Here is a 19,135-nt window from a genome sequence, read left to right as displayed (position 1 = left end):
ATATTGGGGGATTAATGGGACAATGTTATTTCCTCTCCCACAGTAATATGTTCTCCTTAGGGAGAGTTCATCTGATCTCTGTACAACTGAAACACACAAACACACACCACAGAGATACGGTCAGGAGCTGGAGCTGCTACAATGCCAAAAGCTTACTGAGTGAACAGTTTACCGTTGACTTTTGAATTCAATGAAGGTTTATAAAGCTTCATAGGGAATCAGAATTTTAGAATAATCCTCAAATTCACTCCCAAGGTAGCTGACTTTATATTTCCTTTTACATATTTAATGATGTATTTATGCATTTGGGGAGTTTTGTAAAGGATTACTATAGTATGAATGTATTAATTAAAGGGTACTTAGGGCCATTAATGTTTACTTGATGCCTCACACAAGATAGAGGTTATCCTCTCATGTTATTAATGGACCACTCCATCTAGTGGAGTTGTGGGGCATTGTACATTTGCTGCAATGAGGAGGGGTTAGGATGGGATGCAAGAACATGCTGAATGTTTTTTTTTTTGTTGTTGTTAGAGATGAGCAGAGAAAGGAATGCCTTGACCTTGCTGCTCATTCCCTGGGCATTCAGATCCAAAGCACCTTTGCCTGTTTTCATGGGAACCAAATATGTTCGGATGAGAACAAGGGAATAAATATCTTTTTTAGAATATGGTGTGTTGATATTGAGCAATCCGCTTTTATACTTCAAAATGGGATTAATGTGTGGAGGTGAGTCATAAGTGTAGAAAAGTCAGCTTTTTGAATTCTACAATGGAGAGGGTGGAAAGATTGTGAAGGAGAGAGAGAGAGAGAGGACAGAAATGTATAAAGGACAGACAGATGGGAAGGTGAGGACTGAACCTGTAGAGAAGAACAGATGGAGGATAAGTCATGTGACATATGTGTTGTGTGGCAGAGATAGAGGCCCCTCGGAATGACCCCTCTGGTTCTGACCACTGTCATGGTGGCCCGGTTTCAAATCCGTCCTTTGCCTTGACGTGGTTTGGCTGTATTCCAAAGCAGTCCCAAATTCCCTAGTCAAAGACAAGTAACATGAAAATCCCAGTACTGTAATATCTCTACTCTCTTGTAGACTTTCCGCTGTATTGGTCATTCTGATTGTAAACAAGTGGCTAGGTAAGACACAGTTATGTGAGTGTAGGTCTGTGGGCTGTTTTTCAACAAAAAACACAACATTCCCATATCTTTTCAGAACTTTATGCCAAGTGGGTGCTCTTAATACAATCCAACTGGTGTGCAAGTTCTTAAACTAACAGAGGATTCATATAATAATGTTTTGTCACTATTTCAATTTCTGAAAAATGTGGCCTTGGACTGATGTACCACATGTAAAGACAATGTCTTTATGACAATATGTGAAATTGGCACTGAGGAGGTTGTTCCAGCTTGCAGGATATCATGGCCAATATAAGTTCCATTCAATGTCCAGATGTTACTTATACAAAATGCTATTCTTATTCCTCTCAAAGACAGTTTTCTCTCTCATGCAATAAAATCTACATTAGGATGCAGGATGCAGTTCTCTTTGTGGTCCATGTCATTGGGACTGTAATAGCACTCTAGGGCCATATAGTTAGAACCTCTGGGAGTGATGGAACTGAAGGGCAGAACGAAAGCAGTCCTGCTCATTCGAAATCTGATGCTGTTTTGACTCCTGGACACAAGTCCAGCTCAGTAGACACCAGGGCACCTCACATGTGCCAGTTCCGACAGTCCACATGAAAGACCAGGACCTTTATGCGAACGATACTTGCCATCCAATTGACAAGGGCAGTCATCACTTCCCTCTGGTACCGTACAGCATCTCAGTTCTCACCCTTGGCTTCTTTCTCTGCAGGAACAGTACTTTTGAGCTTACTTGGGCGGTATGACCACAAGGGGCGCCCCTCTCCGGGGCCTCCACATCAGCACCTGGGCGTCGTTGGCGTTGGGCCGGCCAAGGGCATTGGGGGGGATGGGCTCCTGGTAGTTCAGAATGTGGGGCTGCTCCTGGTGCGGCCGGCCCAACGGGGAGGCCCTGGAGCCCAGGGGCATGTCGGGGTCCACGGCGATGTCCACCCGCATCCTCCACCTCACCGTCTGCAGCACGATGCGCTCCTGGATGGGCGTGGGGGGGGGGGGGGGACACCGGCAATCGAAAATCAACTTTTTTGAAGAATATCATAGAAGAAGAAGAAGGATTTTGGTTGGAGACAACAAAACTGAAAACACTAGCGAGCACGCAAGGGGCAGTGGGGGGGGGGGGGGGGCTGTGCGGTTACCTTAGTGACAGAGTTCATGGCCACCAGCCAGGTGATGAAGCTCTGGTCACGGATGATGTGGGACAGCATGGGCGTGTTACTGTTGCTGATGGGCACCGCCCAGGTCACGCTGGGGTAGAAGTTGTCATTCATGCTGACCGTCAGCCTCGACGGCTTGGAGGTGGGGCCCGTCAGGGTGACTGTCTCGGTGGTGTTGCCGTACCAGGGGTAGCTGACCCCGTCCGAGTCACTGATGGCCTTGACCCGGCCCTCGCGGAGCTCCGGGAGCTCCCAGCTGGACCTGCGGCAGGCGTCAGACAAGGGGCCGTCACATCATGAGAAGTGTGTGTGTGTGTGTGTGTGTGTGTGTGTGTGTGTGTGTGTGTGTGTGTGTGTGTGTGTGTGTGTGTGTGTGTGTGTCATGAGAGGTAGGGAGTGAGAAGGAGAAAGAGAGGGAGTGGCTAATAGGAATGACTGATGGCAATTAAACTGACAACTCAGAACTCACATGCCAATATCACCATAAGTATTGTAGAACTCCATCTGTGTACAAGCTTGGATCCAGCCTACCACCCACGTTTCATTACGGGGAACCGGAGGCATGACGATCCCAGCGGACGCCCTGAAGTAAGGCGTCTTGTAGCGCAGCACGATAGGCGAGTTCTCCTCAATGATTGTTGGACACTGGTCAATTGAGGCCGATACCTCGTACACAACTATGTTCTCCCGTTTGATGCGCGGCTTGCATGCAATGCTTTGTATACAGCCCATGGTGCTAGCAAGTAGCAGAGTAAGCAAAACCAGAGAAGGAGGGAGCAGATGATCCCTAACCAGTATGGACATCAGTCCCTCTTGAATTCCACCCAGTCTTAGGAGCAGATCGATCTTTTAACTGCCCATCACTGATGCTTGGTTGTCGACAAAACGGAGAAAGAGCATTTTGAAAACAAACATGAAGCCAGACCTTCGATTCAAATACAAAAACACCCACGGCGATCGTTTTCAAGCATGTTTCGTGGGAAAATAGGACGCTAGGAAGGGAACGGCGCAGTGGAGAGTGGGGGGAAGGTAGACTGAACAGCTCCCCGCAGCCTTCCCCCGATACGTCTGTTCAGTGCCGCACTGCCCTTGGTACTTGCCCCCAGAAACTGCGATTCGGCCTCCCCTGGGCTGCTCCCCCGCCGCGGCTCCGGCGTCCCCCTTCCTCTTCGAGTCCACGCGTCCGGCTGCAGGTCGGTGCCCCTTGATCCTGGTCTTTCGGCTCTGCGTTGTCATGTCAGTGGCGACAGGGCAGCAGGTGCGTCACTGGGGGTTGATCGGGTGCCTTTGTTTAGATGGCTTGCATTAGCCTATATTTCCAGAAGCGCCATCAAAGGAAGCACCAGGCACGGCAAGACGTTATGGCAAAGCCTTCTTCAACCCAACAACAGTAGCCGTTACAGGCTCAAAAATTCAAATGCATTGAAAAATATTGTGTCCTAGACTTGAGCCGAAAACAGCCTACATTTCGATGTTATCTGCCTTGTGTAGGCCTAATCCCATTCTGAATATGAATAGGCACGGAGATGCATGCATGGTGCATCGTGAATAGTGAAAGGCAGCGTAACACATAAGCGTGCAAAAACAATGCAAACCCAGACGCTCACTCATTCCTAGAAATCATCCATGTATTTCTTCTCGATCGAACGGATACTAGCCTATAGCTTTATGCCCGCTTGGTTGGTGGAGCATCTTTCGTCTGTCTCTTTCGTCGCTGTCCACTAAGGGCAGGTGCTGATGCTGGGAGACAGGAGAGGCGTCACCCGACAGACAGCTCGCTGAAAAAACAAGAGCATGTGGGCGTGATTTACCAACCTAGAGGCACGCCCCATATGTCCCCATTGGCTGTACACGTCAATAGCGGATGTGGTGTTGTTGCTCGCACGGCGGACTTCCTGACTGACACGCATTCACCGGTCATTCATCCAGTCCACACGACTCCCAGCTGAGTCGGTTCGCGTGTGTATTTTGGGTTTTTCTCTCGTTTTCGGTGTATGATTTTTCGTTTACTGAGTACCTTATCTCAGAAGGTGCCGAACGCTGTGTACAGGGCCGCGTTGATGATGAAACCTCAGGTTGTGTTCGTGTTGGGCGGGCCCGGCGCCGGTAAAGGGACTCAGTGCGCCAAAATCGTAGAGGTAGGAGAGATGTCGAGATAAAGAACAATGAAAAAAGTCCCATTATGTTACCAGAGTTTGAAATGTCATTAGAAATTAAATGAATAACCGATTACAAGGGTTTGTGGTCATTCTCCCTGGCCCCTATCCAAGAGAGGCAGGGTAAATGTACCAGCTTCCGGTTGTCCTCTAAAACGAATCCTTGTAATTAGCTAGCTAGCTAGCTTTCTTGCTAGCTACAGCTAGCAATGCAGAACACTAGTTAAACCAAAATAACACTAGTTAAAACAAAATACTAGCTGCCAGACTTGCTAGATTTGGACGAATAATTATCAGTGCTTCTTTTCTGTAGGTCGAGACCTGAAGGAGTCCTTGAATGGCTCCTTTATTTGTTAGAAAGGGGCTGCCTTACAGAACTTCAAGGCCTACACGATAATCAGTATCTTATATGTCCGTTAAAGTACAATCACATAAACACATAAGATAAGCTAGCAATTATAGGCTATACCACTTGTTAACCTCTGCCACAGTTGGCACAGAGGTACGAGGATGGAGCAAGAGGGTCCACTTCATTGTAGAAAGTGTAACTTACAAGTACTAAAAATATTCACACAAAAATGTGGATGTGGTACTCGTATCTTTGTCTTATGTAGTAGTAGACAAAGACCTGTAGGTATGTTAAGGGTATTAAGGGTTGATAACAGCATTATCTGAGTCTGTTGTGGCTCTAAGTTAGATATACACACCACAAAATGACAAATACCTCAGATGTAGCTAATCAGCTCAAAGCATGGTAAGTTAAGCACCAGCAGATTCTTTCACAATGATATCATAAACTTGATTGCTCGTCTTTCTTCTAAGTGACCTCACTCCTCAGTTTGAGATTTTTTGCTATGGGTGGTACTGCTGATGTGTCTGTAGAGCCGAGCTCACTGAAATTGGGTGTTGGCTGCTGTGTGTTTGAACAAGCCTCCGGCTCACCACCTGGTTGTACTGTGCCTAAACCTGAATAGCACCTATTTATTTAGCTTCCTTTCATTCAGCTCAGAGTGAAAGGGCACAAACAATTCTGCCCAATCTCATAGCTTTCAGTGTCAATAAGGCAACACGCCTTTTGAGATGACCTTTAATGTGATATTTGGTCTTCTTTTTATTGCTTTGTTGCTACAGTACAGCAATCGTATAATGACATCAAACTAAGATAAGGCTTATTAAGAACGATCTCTTCCTCTCAGAACTACAGCTACACCCACCTGTCGGCCGGGGACCTGCTGAGGGCCGAGCGCGGTCGAGAGGGCTCAGAGTTCGGACAGCTCATCGACAGCTTCATCAAGGAGGGCAAAATCGTCCCTGTTGAGATAACAATTAACTTGCTTAAAAAGGTATGCAACAACTCCATGTACTGATGTATACAAGGTGTGTGTTAGCATTTAAGTAAGTTATTATGGGGTTAATGTTAAAGACTAGAGGGTGCACATGCTGCCTTTTTGGACAGAGTATTCATCTGTCTCTAGAAATTAGTAGCCAAGGATTTGTGATATTTATGAGGTTTTGGAATCTTCTTTCTCTCTCTCAAAGCTTCCTCCACGGGCATGGGGAGGCTAAGGCTCAGGGCTTGATTTGAGACTGATCCTCCCTTTTAATAATTATAATAATAATACATTTTATTTATAAAGCACTGATCAAAGACAACTGCCAAGTGCTGAAACAATCACAGTCATTAAGACAACAGACACTAGTGAATATACTGTATAAAATATACAGTGCATCTGGAAAGTATTCATATCCCTTCACTTTTTCCACATTGTTACAGCCTTATTTCCATTCTTTTTTCCCCCCTCAAAATCCTACACACAATACCGCATAATGACTGAAGTTTTTTTGGGGGAAATGTTACAATATATTAAATGTATTCACACCCTTTACCAAATACTCAATTGTTGAATCACCTTTGGCAGCATTTACAGCCTCATGTCTTCTTGAGTATGATGCTACCAGCTTGGCACACCTATTTTTGGGCAGTTTCTCCCATTCTTCTTTGCAGATCCTCTCAAGCTCCATCAGGTTGGATGGGGAGCATTAGTGCACAGCAATTTCCAGATCTTTCCAGCGATCTTCAATCAGGTTCAAGTCTGGGCTCTGGCTGGGCCATTCAAGGACATTCACAGACTTCTCCCGAAGCCAGTCCTTTGTTATGTTGGCTGTGTGCATCGGGTCGTTGTCCTGATGGAAGGTGAACCTTCGTCCCAGTCTGAGGTCCAGAGCGCTCTGAAGCAGGTCTTCATCAAGGATCTCTCTGTACGTTGCTGCATTCATCTTTCCCTCGATCCTGACTAGTCTCTCAGTTCCTGCCACTGAAAAACATCCCCACATCATGATGCTGCCACCTCCATGCTTCACTGTAGGGACGGTATCGGCCAGGTGATGAGGGCTGCCTGGTTTCCTGTAGGGACGGTATCGGCCAGGTGACGAGCGCTGCCTGGTTTCCTGTAGGGACGGTATCGGCCAGGTGATGAGGGCTGCCTGGTTTCCTGTAGGGATGGTATCGGCCAGGTGATGAGCGCTGCCTGGTTTCCTGTAGGGATGGTATCGGCCAGGTGATGAGCGCTGCCTGGTTTCCTGTAGGGACGGTATCGGCCAGGTGATGAGCGCTGCCTGGTTTCCTGTAGGGATGGTATCGGCCAGGTGATGAGCGCTGCCTGGTTTCATGTAGGGATGGTATCGGCCAGGTGATGAGCGCTGCCTGGTTTCCTGTAGGGATGGTATCGGCCAGGTGATGAGCGCTGCCTGGTTTCCTCCAGACATGATGCTTGGCGTTCAGGCCAAAGAGTTCAATCTTGGTTTCATCAGAACAGAGAATTTTGTTCATCATGGTCTGAGAGTCCTTTAGGTGCCTTTTGGCAAACTCCAAGCAGGTTGTCATGTGCCTTTTACTGAGGAGTGTCTTCGGTCTGGTCACTCTACCATAAAGGCCTGATTGGTGGAGTGCTGAAGAGAAGGTTGTCCTTCTGGAAGGTTCTCCCATCTCCACAGAGGAATGCTAAAGCTCTGTCAAAGTGACCATTGAGTTCTTGGTCAACTCCTTGACTAAGGCCCTTCTCCAATTACTCAATTTAGCCGGTCTTCCATTTACGAATGATGGAGACCACTGTGCTGGTTGGAACCTTCAATGCTGCAGACATTTTTTTGTACCCTTCCCCAGATCTGTGTCTTGATACAATCCTGTCTCGGCGGTCTCAGACAATTCCTTTGACTTCATGGCTTGGTTTGTGCTCTGACATGCACTGTAAACTGTGGGACCTTACTGTATATAGACAGGTGTGTGTCTTTCCAAATCATGTCCAATCATTTGAATTTACCACAGGTGGACTCCAATCAGTTGTAGAAAGGATGATCAGTGGAAACAGGATGCACCTGTGCTCAATTTTGAGTGTCATAGCAAAGGGAGTCATTACTTATGTACATTTTTTTTTTTTTTTTTTTTTTTTTTTTTTTTAAATACATTTGCAAACATTTCTTTGCAAAAAAAAAAAAATTCACTAAGGCCTTATGGGGTATTGTGTGTAGAATATAGAAAAAATGAATTCAATCCATGTTGGAATAAGGCTGTAACATAACAAAATGTGGAAAAAGTGAAGGGATATGAATATTTTCCGGATGCACTGTATACACATTACACACAAAAAGCTTTTCTAAATAAGTAGGTCTTTAGACTGGTCTTAAAAGAACCCAGAGTCTGTGGTTTTAGGTCTGTCACCTTTGCCATTAGGCCATGGAGGAGACCATACAAGTAGATGAGAAGAAGTTCCGCTTCCTCATCGATGGCTTCCCCCGCAATGAAGACAACCTACAAGGATGGACCACAGTCATGGATGGAAAGGCACATGTGAAATTTGTCATTTTTTTCGACTGCGGTAATGAGGTAATTTCTAATTGGCTCCTGGACAGTTCTATTCTATTCTAATTGGGCCAAGGGCTGCGACTTCAAGGACCCTAGGGAGGGGCAATATCTTGATGAGGGAATTGCTCTTGATGCCTTCTGATATTTAAGACGTCAAACTTATTCTATGTATCTTGAGAGCACTCTCTTGTCTGCAGGTTTGCATCGACAGATGTCTAGAAAGAGGGAAGAGCAGTGGGCGCTCGGACGACAACAGAGAGAGCCTGGAGAAGCGGTGAGCCCCGTCATCTTCACTGCGGTCGCACTATTCTGGGAATTTCCACCGTGCTTTTGACTTGGCACTAGTCTGACCACTAGCGCGTGGATAACTGGGTGGTATGACCCAGTTTCTTCCGGGCTCCGGTGTGTTCCCCGTGGGGCCGGTCGTCACCGTTCACGTGCCTTCTTTTCTCTGCTGCGTTGCAGGATCCAGACCTACCTGCAGTCCACACGGCCCATAATCGATCAGTATGAGAAACAAGGCAAGGTGCGCACCGTGGACGCCTCCCGCGGCGTGGACGAGGTACGCAGGGCGCACACTCGCGTTTCTCCCCTCGCCTGTAGGGTCGTCTCTCTAAACCATATCTCCTCCTCCTCTCTCTCCTAGGTGTTTGCTGATGTGAAAGCCATCCTAGACAAAGAAGGTTGACTCTACCAACTGCCAACAACTCTACTGTTTGCTGTTAACTTTGTTTTGTTTTTTTTCTTATAGATTTCAATTACACTATACTCAGTTTACATGTCCATTCATATGACTTTTAACGTTTTTGGTCCTATTGTTTTGTTTTTTTGTCAAAGGAAACTGTGCGTGTGTGCGTGTACGTGTACGTACACACACAGTATGTTTGTGTACAGTATATATGAAGGTGTGCGTGAGTTCCATGTAGAATAATGCTTATGCTGACAAACCTCAACTAGTGATCCAGTGTCATTATGCTCAGTGTGTTCACCGTGGGGGTTGCAAATGGACTGCCATATCTGTCATACAGTAGCAGTTGGAAGCCTTTGCATAAGAACAAATGGTATAGCTCTATACTTGGTGAGGCACTTAATTTTGTTCTGCTCTCAAGTAGAGGTATACAGTACTTAAATATTTCTTGTAAGAAAGCTGTATCTTTAAGGCAAGCACATGCTTTTCACAGACCAAAGGGTTGGCTGTTTTCTGTATTAGAAATGAAGGGATTGGGAGAGTTGAACTCACACAAACACTATGACTGATGGGCTCTTTCAATGTATAAATTAAATATGTAAATTTATAAAATATGTGAACACATGCCTCCTGTGGGGTGAAATATCATATCAACAGAAAAAGACAGAGGAAGCAGAAGAAATAAGACGAATCTTACACGGATGTTCAACGTCCGGGACCGTCCAGTAGCTTGCGTACAGCAGTGTAAAGGAGACTGCATCTGTCTTAAATGCCACCCTGTGTATTTGTCGTGCCATGCTGAATTACTGAATGATGAACCCAAAGGGTACTTCGTTCTTCCTACTCACTTTGCTCAGTATAGCAAGCATGAAGGTGCACAAAGATCGGCTCTGACCTTTTTGGTGTTACCTGTGATGCCAACTGATGATTAAAAAGGACCAGTTTTGACAAATCTGAATTCCATGTGGTAGGGAAAATAAAATAGAGAAAAAACTTGGTTGATCTCCATTCTCTGCTTGCATAACAAAGAAACAATATACACGACCAATAGTCACACGCTAATGTTTACTTCCCTAGTTGGATTCTCCAAAATGCAATCTCCTTCTGAGAATTCACTAATCTGAAAGTAGCAGATAATAGCTTGAGGAAGCACTTCTTTACGTATCCAATCAGAGATAACCTCAAGACTTCTAAACTTATCTAGTCAGAAATCACCTCAAAAAGGGGAGGAAGGTTGCTTTACTATTTAATTCAAACAGGGCCAATGATTTTATCCAATGAATGAACACACCCTCAATCTGTGTATGTTACGACCTTTTAGGCCAGCAGAGGGCAGGGTAGATTGACAACTTGTTAACAGGCAGATTGGCACGTGCCCATACAAGACATGCTCACACAACACGTAAAGATCCATTCGAGAATTAATCCTAATTAATTGTTAGGAATTCATTCGACTTGATCATAAAATGAAGGAATCAAATAGCGACATCATAACAATGTTGCACATGCTACAGTCTCATTCTGTACAATAGTTTGGATTCAGTATCATTTGTAAATTCAGACACTTTAATTGTAGTAAAGGTGAATCCCAGAGCATATGCAGGTGTTTAGAAAAGTAGAGAGAAGTGTTGCAGCTTATAAACAGACTGATACTCATTCTCCAATGGGTACTCAATACAAAATGACTTGTTTTCATATACATTCATTTTTATTTTTATTTCGCAATAAGCTCTGCAGTTACAAAGACACATTCATGACATTCCTGAGGACATCAGCTTGAGACCTGGTGTATTTACAGCATTTGAGTTTGACAAAACACAGAAAACATACAGTACACATTTAGTACTGACATACAACAATGGTAGCTTATGAACTGAATGAATACCAGACAACTCGGAGTAAGGCACCTTGGATACATTGCATACTGTACATAGCTACTAGTGTACACATTACTACTACAATATGTGGTAACATCAAAATAACAAGCCCTCAAGCAAGTTACAACTGTGGCAACACAAAAGCGGTACCTCTGTGTAATCTAAATCATACTCTGCCAGCAGAGGGCAATCTCTTAGCAATAATAAACTGAGAAACTAAACCCACTAGATACTAGTACATTAGCTCATAAGCAAAATCCATAACCCTTAAACTGAATTGAACCATTGTAACAGTTTTTTTTTTCTTTTTTTTTCTTTTTTACACAAATGATAATTTCAAACATCATACAGCTTCCAGATTTGCGGAAAAGTAAAATTCATGGCTTAACACTAATATGCTTTCATAATTGTACTAAAGTTCAAAATTCAATTAAAAATGTCAAATATAAAGAAACAAACTATAATGAAACATCTCATATGATCTTTCAAAACACATATGTACACATTTCTGTTCAAATGTATTTACAAACATTCATAAATTACAAAATACAATTCTAGTTTCACATTTGGAGGAAATATGTACATGGGCCAAACAAATGGTCTCATAGTGGAGCACAATGACAGCTTGGTTTAGAGCAACTCTAGCCCACTGTGATTCCACAGGAGCGGAGTGGGCTCAGCAGGCTTTGGCCAGGCCGGCCGACAGGTCCGTGTCAGCCCTCCGGTACTGGACCTTGGTGTTGGTGACCGCTCCGTGCTTCTGTCGCAGGTGTAGCCTCAGCTGACTCTTGTGTCTGAAGTGGAGGTCGCATTTCTCACACTGTGAGGAGGAAAGGGGCAGGTTAAGTGGGCACAAAATGCACTTTCACACATACAAATGAGGAAAGGTTAGCTATGTACTGTGTAGGCCCATGGCTGGTCCTGGTCACTATATGGAGAGGAGGCTTTTGTTTGAGCCCAACCCCAACACCATCCCCGCTTCCCCCGTATAGGTGCTGATAAGCCCATTAGTAGAATTGGATGTGTCAGTGCAAGATCATGGCTTGTGACCATGGGCTTAGGGCTATTAATAGCCAGTTGTATCAGAGGAGGAGGGGATTACCCAAGAAGTGGACCAGTTGGATTTCCAAGGGTTCACTAGGTCAAGAGGATGGAAACAACAGGTCAGGGTCTTACATGATAAGGCTTTTCCCCTGTGTGAATGCGCAGGTGACTCTTCAGGGTCTGGAGGTGGCGGAAGTGTGTCCCACAGATCTCACAAGGGTACGGCTTCTCTCCCGTGTGAATCAAAACATGGGCACGGAGATGAGCCACCTAGGGAGAAGAAAGAGACGCTTAAGATTTTTTTTGTTCCAGATTGTTGAAAGATGGAGTTCTCTACTTCGAAGTTAATTTAAAAGAAACGGCGGTTCTCTCACCTGCACAAAGCGAGCCCCGCATGTTTCACACTTGTAGGGCTTCTCTCCAGAGTGGATGCGGGTGTGGGTCTTGAGGTTGGCCGGCCGGTTGAACTGGGCACCGCATATGTTGCAATGGTACGGTTTCTCACCTGGAATACGCGGTATACAATAAGACACCATGACACACTTGACACCCGTCAGACCTGTCCAGAGAGTGGAAGTGTCTGGTGGGTGTGTAGAACACCGCAATGCATGATCACTGGGATTCTCTTTTACCTGTATGGACAGTCTTGTGGCTGGCTAGGTTCCCCTTGTAGCGGAATGCTGCTTGACAACGGTCACACTTGTAGGGCTTGTCACTGTGTACCTGGAGCATGTGACCTTTCAAAGAGTGTGCCTCAGAGAATTTGGAGTCGCACTCGTTGCAAAAGTAGGTGCCGTTCTCTGAGAATTGACCAAAAAGCACATAAAAATGAGCGTGGTGTCTTGGAAGTGGCTGTAGAATGTGGGCATGCTGGTATCACTACGTGTGGTCTCGTGAGGTGCTCACCACAGCTCGAGTCAGAGTACTCAGAATGCAGCTCGCTGGTCTCCTCCCCACTGTAGGAGGCTGGTGAGCGGGGACACACGTCCAGGTGCTGGGGGGCATCAGACCCACAAGAGGAGCATCGCAGGGGGCTAACAGAGAGAGAGAGAGAGAGAGAGAGAGAGAGAGAGAGAGAGAGAGAGAGTGTGTGTGAGAGAGAGAGAGAGAGAGAGAGAGAGATAGTGTGTGTGAGAGAGAGAAAGAGAGAAAGAGAGAAAGAGAGAAAGAAAGAAAGAAAGAAAGAAAGAAAGAAAGAAAGAAAGAAAGAAAGAAAGAAAGAAAGAAAGAAAGAAAAGAGAGATTGCACCAAGTTATGGACGTACAAGTATCTAGAAGGAACAAAATGTCACCAAAGCCGTGTGGCATCAGTCAGCTAACCTGTTCAGGCTGCTGACGTGGGGCCCAGCCTGAGGTACAGGAAGCTCTTCCTCGATCTCTCCGCTCCTCTGGCCAGCCTGATCGTCCGTGTGTCCGTCCGGTTCGCCGGTCACATACCGGTCCGCGGGAGGGGAGTAGGCCACGGCCTCTGCCTCGGCCTCGGCCCTGCCTCCCTGAGCCGCCTCCTCTTCCCTCTCACCACCACCAGGGGTCTGGTTCATCACGATGAACTTGTACTTTTTCCAGTTGTGGGCCTTGGCCTCCTCTGTGCAGCCTGAGGGCTGGGCCAGGGCCAGGGCCGCGTTCTTGCTGCTGCTAGACTCTGTGGGGGAGTTGGGCTGGCCGTCGAACCTGTGGGGGCTCCGGGGGCTGCAGATCACTCCTTTGCCGCAGCCTGGAGACACGCCGTGGGGGAGGGGCTGCGAGTGCTGGGCGCCGTCTTCCTCCGTGGAGGAGGGTGACCGGAGACCCCCGATGGCTCCCGATTGGAGGACGGAGCACGGTAGAGTGCGGATGATGGTGGTGGTGGTAGAGGACGAGTGGGACGACAGGGGGTGTTGGATGATGGCGGCGGTGGCCTCGGTGTGAGCCAGGCTGCCTGCGTTCGCCTGAGGGCAGAGGTTCTGAGGAAGGGCGCCCCCTTTGGGCAGGTCGCTGATATTGCGGGCGTCGGACAGCTTCCCTAATGGGTTGGGCAGGTGTCCGTGGACATGGTAGGAGCTGCCAGAGGCATTGATCCCACTGAACACACTAGGGCCAGAAACCCTCCAGTCTCTTAAAGGAGAGGAGGTTGTGTGGTTAGGCCCGGGGCACATCTCCGTTCCATCGACAAGCCTGAATGCAGGCGTGTCCTGGGACACACTCATCGGGCTGGCCTGATCTTCAGTCTGCATACTCAGAGAAGGCTCCCTATGGGATGAGAAGAAAAACGACAAACATTACCTACCCTGACTTGGAATGACATGAATGTAAACCAATAAGCAACTGTAAGATTAATGTCATCATCTCCCTAACCTGGATTTGATGAACCTGCGACAGGTGTCCACCACGTGGTCCATCTGGAGGTACACGGCAGTGTTCATGGTGGCCAGGACCAGGCTCTCCTTCAGAGACAGGCAGGATGTGTACATGAACTCCAGCAGAACAGCAAAGCCCTCTGGGTCCACTTTGGGGTCCAAGCTGATGGCCCCAAGGTTGCTCTTCTGAGGGTCCGTGAATATGGAGTAAAAGAGGCCACTACGATTGGAAAAATAAACACAAAGTTAACCGATTTGTCCTAATGGTTATTTCACAAGCCGGTAAACAGAAATCAAATCAATACCTCGTCTCTAAGAATGTACTTTAGAGCTTCCAGACTAGTGACAGGTTGACAGGAACGCCTGAGCATACCTGCAGGCCACCAGTACCGTCTTGTGAGCGCTGAAACACTGGCTGTGCACCTGGATGGTGACATCGGTGAGGATGTTCCTGCTGCGCAGGCGGTTGAAGTTGAGTAAGATGTCGCCCGCATGGCGGGTGAACTGTATGCAGCCTTCTGCCATGGAGGCCATGCTGTCAGAATCTGAGGGAAACATGAGATGAAGATCAGTTTAAAACACTCACAAGTGTGTACAGAAATACAATGGTTGACTGTGGTAGAATGTTGTTTTTTTGTTTAGAGAGAACAAACTCATTGAGGGAGACCCTCCCTAGAGTGGTCTTACACTCATAATTGAATTACCATCGAGGCTGTCGTGTCTCATCTCATCAATAGACGGCGCCATTTTCGTGGTCAATTAACTCAATGTCAAAGTAATTTGATCAAGAAGTCATTCAAAGTTCGCCAAATAGGAAAATGGAGAAGGGTGGGGAAAATATTGGCTTGAGCATTTTGTTGAGATATTTGCCGAGTCTTTGAAAGCAATTTAAAAAGGAATTCTATGAATCGAATGAACTCCAATCGTTAGGATCAATCACAACAGTTACGCAATTTCATTAATAATTTGACATTGTCTGAGAGGCTACACCATCTTTCTCGGAGCTCATTTCGACAGCGCTCGCTCTCTATTGCAACGTGTCTCATATTTAGTAGCCTACATTCCGTATTGGTGTGCGCACTAAATTCAGTGGTTTCCTATCCCACGACATGAGGATCAATCTACTTTATTTACCATATGACACTTAAACCACGGGTATTAACGCTACTTCAGCTTTCAAAACTGCAAAACATAGAGAAACATAATCTGTGATTTCATGAGTGAATCAAAATTAGCACATGGGTTTTTGATAGTTCTAGAAATACAAGGCTGTAGGAATTTTGTGCATGCCGCAAAAAGCTGACAAAAAAATCCACAACCTACATAGGCCATATTTTGTCAATTTAGCGGTAACCCTACAAAATGTGACAATGGAAAGTTTTAGGCGATTGAAAAAGCAACTGCACTGCTGAGAACAGAAGCGATCCATGTCATGTTGCGCGCAACTTATGTTCACACCCCCAGTTGCATGTTGTTCACAGTATCAAATCAAACAAAACATGAACACATAAGTGTGTGAATGTAAACGTCATAACCATTTTATTGCAGAACAAACCACTACAGAACAACAATACTATTACAGGCCCAACTGTATACTATCTATTCTCAACCTACGTATATAATCTGGACTGCCAAATAGGCTACAGTACAAATTCTATTTGAAAAACCAATGCGTCCAATCGAAGATGAGTGAAAGACCCTGAATCAGCTCTTCAGACATGGCGAACCTCCGAGAGGATTGCAACAAGGGCGGAGAAGGCAAACACTATCTGAACCATGTCAAAACATCGTCCAACGATCGAGGAATTCACATTTGGCCTAATTAAAACAAAGAACTTTGCTCAAAAGTATTTTAATCGGATATAGCACCCTGTGCGAGCTACCATCGTGGATGTGTAGCCTACCACGACATGTACATGCTGGCGAAATGCTGTCAAATCTGAAAAAAACTCACCTTGTAAAACTTTCCTGGAAACTTCGTGCATCACCAGTTCTGAGAATCCAGTTCTAAGAAACTCAAGGGCTTAATTCTCGGAATTCTACCAGAAGGTCATACCATGTTCGCGACAATGGGGGAGCCCACTGATTTTATTCATTTTTATTTTGTCAATCTTTTGTATAATGTATAAGAAACTGTGGCATTTCATATATGAATTAATATTTATAGTAATAATATATTACCGAAAAAGTAATTTGTTTAGTACTTTGGTTGATGCAACATTATATGTTGAAGTTGGATTCCTTTTTGTAGTGGATTTGTCCAAGTACAAGGTCACCTGACCGCATACTGTGTAGAAATTTGAGCTAGTTCGCGAAGTCAGCCTGTCCACGGCGCTGCGCAGTAATCAGTTTCCAGTGTATTTTACACCCCATTGGCATTATTTATCTTCATTTAATGTATTTTTTTGGGGGGGGTCATTGGAATCTTTAACCGTGCAGGTTGGTTTGGAACCGGTCTAACGGTGTAGGTCTTTGAATGTTGATCGTTTTTTAAATCGGATTGTTGTAAATTAATGAAGATATGGCGTTCCGTGTTTTGGTTGTCATGAAGAGTGATTAGCCTAATGTATTAAGCTATTGTGTAGCCTAATAAAGAGTGATGTCGGCTATCTAGTCAGGCGTGATTTACCCAAGGCAACTTGCCCAATGTTGGCGCTATTTGCCTACAGCATATCCATTACATGTAACATACAGACGACAAATAAACAAGCTATGAAACATTCTGTCAATTAATGGCGCATTCCGGTAGAATTCTGCACAAATTCCAATAGAGAGAGAGAGAGATGTGTGAGAGTTGTGTTTGTAACCCTGCTGCATCCTCACTCCATCTCTTTCCATTCTTCTCTTTCTCTTCAAGTGAGATCCTGATCACTTCCAGCTCAGCCTGGAAGATGGTGGGCTATTAGCTGCTACTTTAGGACTAGGACACTCCGATCTTGCACTGCCAACTGTGATTTCAGACTTTTTCTGACTATTATTGCGACACTCATCTTGTCAAGGTGTTAATGAGGAAGAAATCTCCGCAAACAGTTATTTTTGAGAGGAGAGGATACAGTATAGCAACTCTCAGTCAACTATTTTGACATATAAAATTAAATATTAACTTATGTCTGTGTCTTAGGGCTAAAATCTAAAACATTTTCATCTGAAATAAGCTTTTCATGTATTTTATTTATTTATTATTTTTTATTAAACTTCATTAGCCCACACACTCTGAACATAACTGAAACATGAGTTTCCAAATTAACAACACATCAGGTTGGTTGATCAACAATATTCATTTGCATACAACTTTATCACATTATCTATCAAGGCTGACACATTATGGAAATGCAGTCTTTCTCAGGATTTTCTGCATCTTCATTATGATCCACAGTCACAAATAGAAAATAAATAAAACTGGTTTCACAAGGATAGAGGGACCTAGGTTTAACAGGCCAGAATTGACTTCACAACATATTATACAGTAAAGCAGAATCAGAGTGAGTTACATGAACCATTAAAGACAAATCGTATCCTAATGTTACTATCATGTGGTTCAACTACAGTAAAAGAGGGTGAGTCTGATTACTGCAGAGCATCTCTGTAGCATCTCTGTACAGCTTAACATTCTGCCATAGCCTAATATAAACAGAGGCTAAAGACCATCAGGTGGCCATGGAAACTAAGAGATCTATATTAGTGGTTCATGATGTTTTCTCAGTAGATGTTCTGCGCATAGTTATCTTTAGCGGTTGAAGTTTCTGTGATTCGTGTTCGCATCCTTGTGAAAGAAAATGTACTCTGTTCACACACGCGCGCACACGCACTTACACACACGCACACACACGCACGCACACACACACACACACACACACACACACACACACACACATACACACACACACATACAGATTGTGGTAAATACTTAAGTGGACCAAGATCAGATAACAATGTTCTGATGTCCTGCTACAGTTGTTTTTCTCTCGTTTTAATCAGCACAGCATGAGGCAGCCATGTTAACTGAGGGTGGCAGATCTGTGAATCACCTCTTCCACTCTGACAGCATCTTCACCGTCACATACAAGGAGCCAACGGCACTCAGTCCTGATATGCTGCTGAGATAGACGTGTGCATTTCCTTCGTGGAGGAGGTTGGCGTGCTGTATTTCAATATTACTTTTTACCTAAAGCTGTGAGGGAATTAACACACACACGTACATACACACACCTTATGTTTCTCTGACTCTGCACTTTAGACAACTGAAAAATACCTCGTTTTGTACAGGGATATTGAATCTTAGATGGGCCAGGCAGTTTCTTACAGTATGCTGGTCTGAAGTCTTATGCATTTGTGGGCCATATGTGCTTTGCTCAGAGAGTAGAGGGAGAGTAGACTCCCTCCGCAGACCCCCCCCCCCTTCTCCTCATCCATCAACTCTGCTGACCTCAGTCACGGGCTGCTTTCTACATGCCCTGTCCCAAAACATGAACAGGGAACATGGTTGTCTGACATGGGGTCAAAGGTCATGTTTGTAAAATACGACCTCACAGATATAGTTAATGCTTGGGAAGAGGATTAGAATAGAACCACCAGCACTAAATAGGCCAAAAGTAAACGTAAAACAATAGTTGATAAATTCTTAGTGTGTCGGAATAACTTCATTATCAGAACATACCAGTGTGTTGCATAGAAGAGCGCTTTACATAAAAACGTGCATTCAACTCATTGTTTAGTCTTTTTTGGGTGTCCTCTTTCCAAAATGGCTGACCTCCTTACTGTAACTGTATACAGTATAGGTAGTTAGGTAGGCTGGTAGGTAGGTAGGTAGGTACTGCAGTAGATAGGTAGGGTAGGTAGGTATTGTAGGTAGGGTAGATATGTAGGTAGTTA

At 45.1% G+C, this 19,135-nt stretch overlaps 3 protein-coding genes across 3 annotated transcripts; 1 reads left to right on the top strand and 2 right to left on the bottom strand.

Moving 5' to 3' along the window:
• Positions 1-1,875: 1,875 nt before the first annotated feature.
• Positions 1,876-3,104, bottom strand: fam78ba (family with sequence similarity 78 member Ba; the record flags this gene model as incomplete). Its single annotated transcript, XM_084458081.1, has 3 exons — positions 1,876-2,118; positions 2,283-2,562; positions 2,770-3,104. 3 exons carry the CDS (start codon positions 3,102-3,104, stop codon positions 1,876-1,878), a joined length of 858 nt encoding a protein of 285 aa, XP_084314207.1.
• Positions 3,105-4,294: 1,190 nt separating this feature from the next.
• cmpk (cytidylate kinase) lies at positions 4,295-9,263 on the top strand (the record flags this gene model as incomplete). The annotated part of the gene is made up of 6 exons (XM_084458085.1): positions 4,295-4,438; positions 5,653-5,799; positions 8,187-8,339; positions 8,516-8,592; positions 8,784-8,880; positions 8,965-9,263. The coding sequence occupies 6 exons, from the start codon at positions 4,295-4,297 to the stop codon at positions 9,004-9,006; spliced, it is 660 nt and encodes a 219-aa protein (XP_084314211.1). The 3' UTR covers positions 9,007-9,263.
• A 2,296-nt stretch (positions 9,264-11,559) lies between these two features.
• bcl6ab (BCL6A transcription repressor b) lies at positions 11,560-16,248 on the bottom strand (the record flags this gene model as incomplete). The annotated part of the gene is made up of 9 exons (XM_084458256.1): positions 11,560-11,703; positions 12,060-12,197; positions 12,302-12,432; positions 12,560-12,727; positions 12,834-12,961; positions 13,248-14,156; positions 14,262-14,483; positions 14,637-14,808; positions 16,218-16,248. The coding sequence occupies 9 exons, from the start codon at positions 16,246-16,248 to the stop codon at positions 11,560-11,562; spliced, it is 2,043 nt and encodes a 680-aa protein (XP_084314382.1).
• Positions 16,249-19,135: the final 2,887 nt, after the last annotated feature.

This window comes from Borostomias antarcticus (assembly GCF_949987555.1).
Source record: "Borostomias antarcticus genome assembly, chromosome: 24".
NCBI lineage: Eukaryota > Metazoa > Chordata > Actinopteri > Stomiiformes > Stomiidae > Borostomias > Borostomias antarcticus.
The sequence above is the reverse complement of the archived record's forward strand: the minus strand, read 5'-3'. Positions and strand labels throughout refer to the sequence as shown.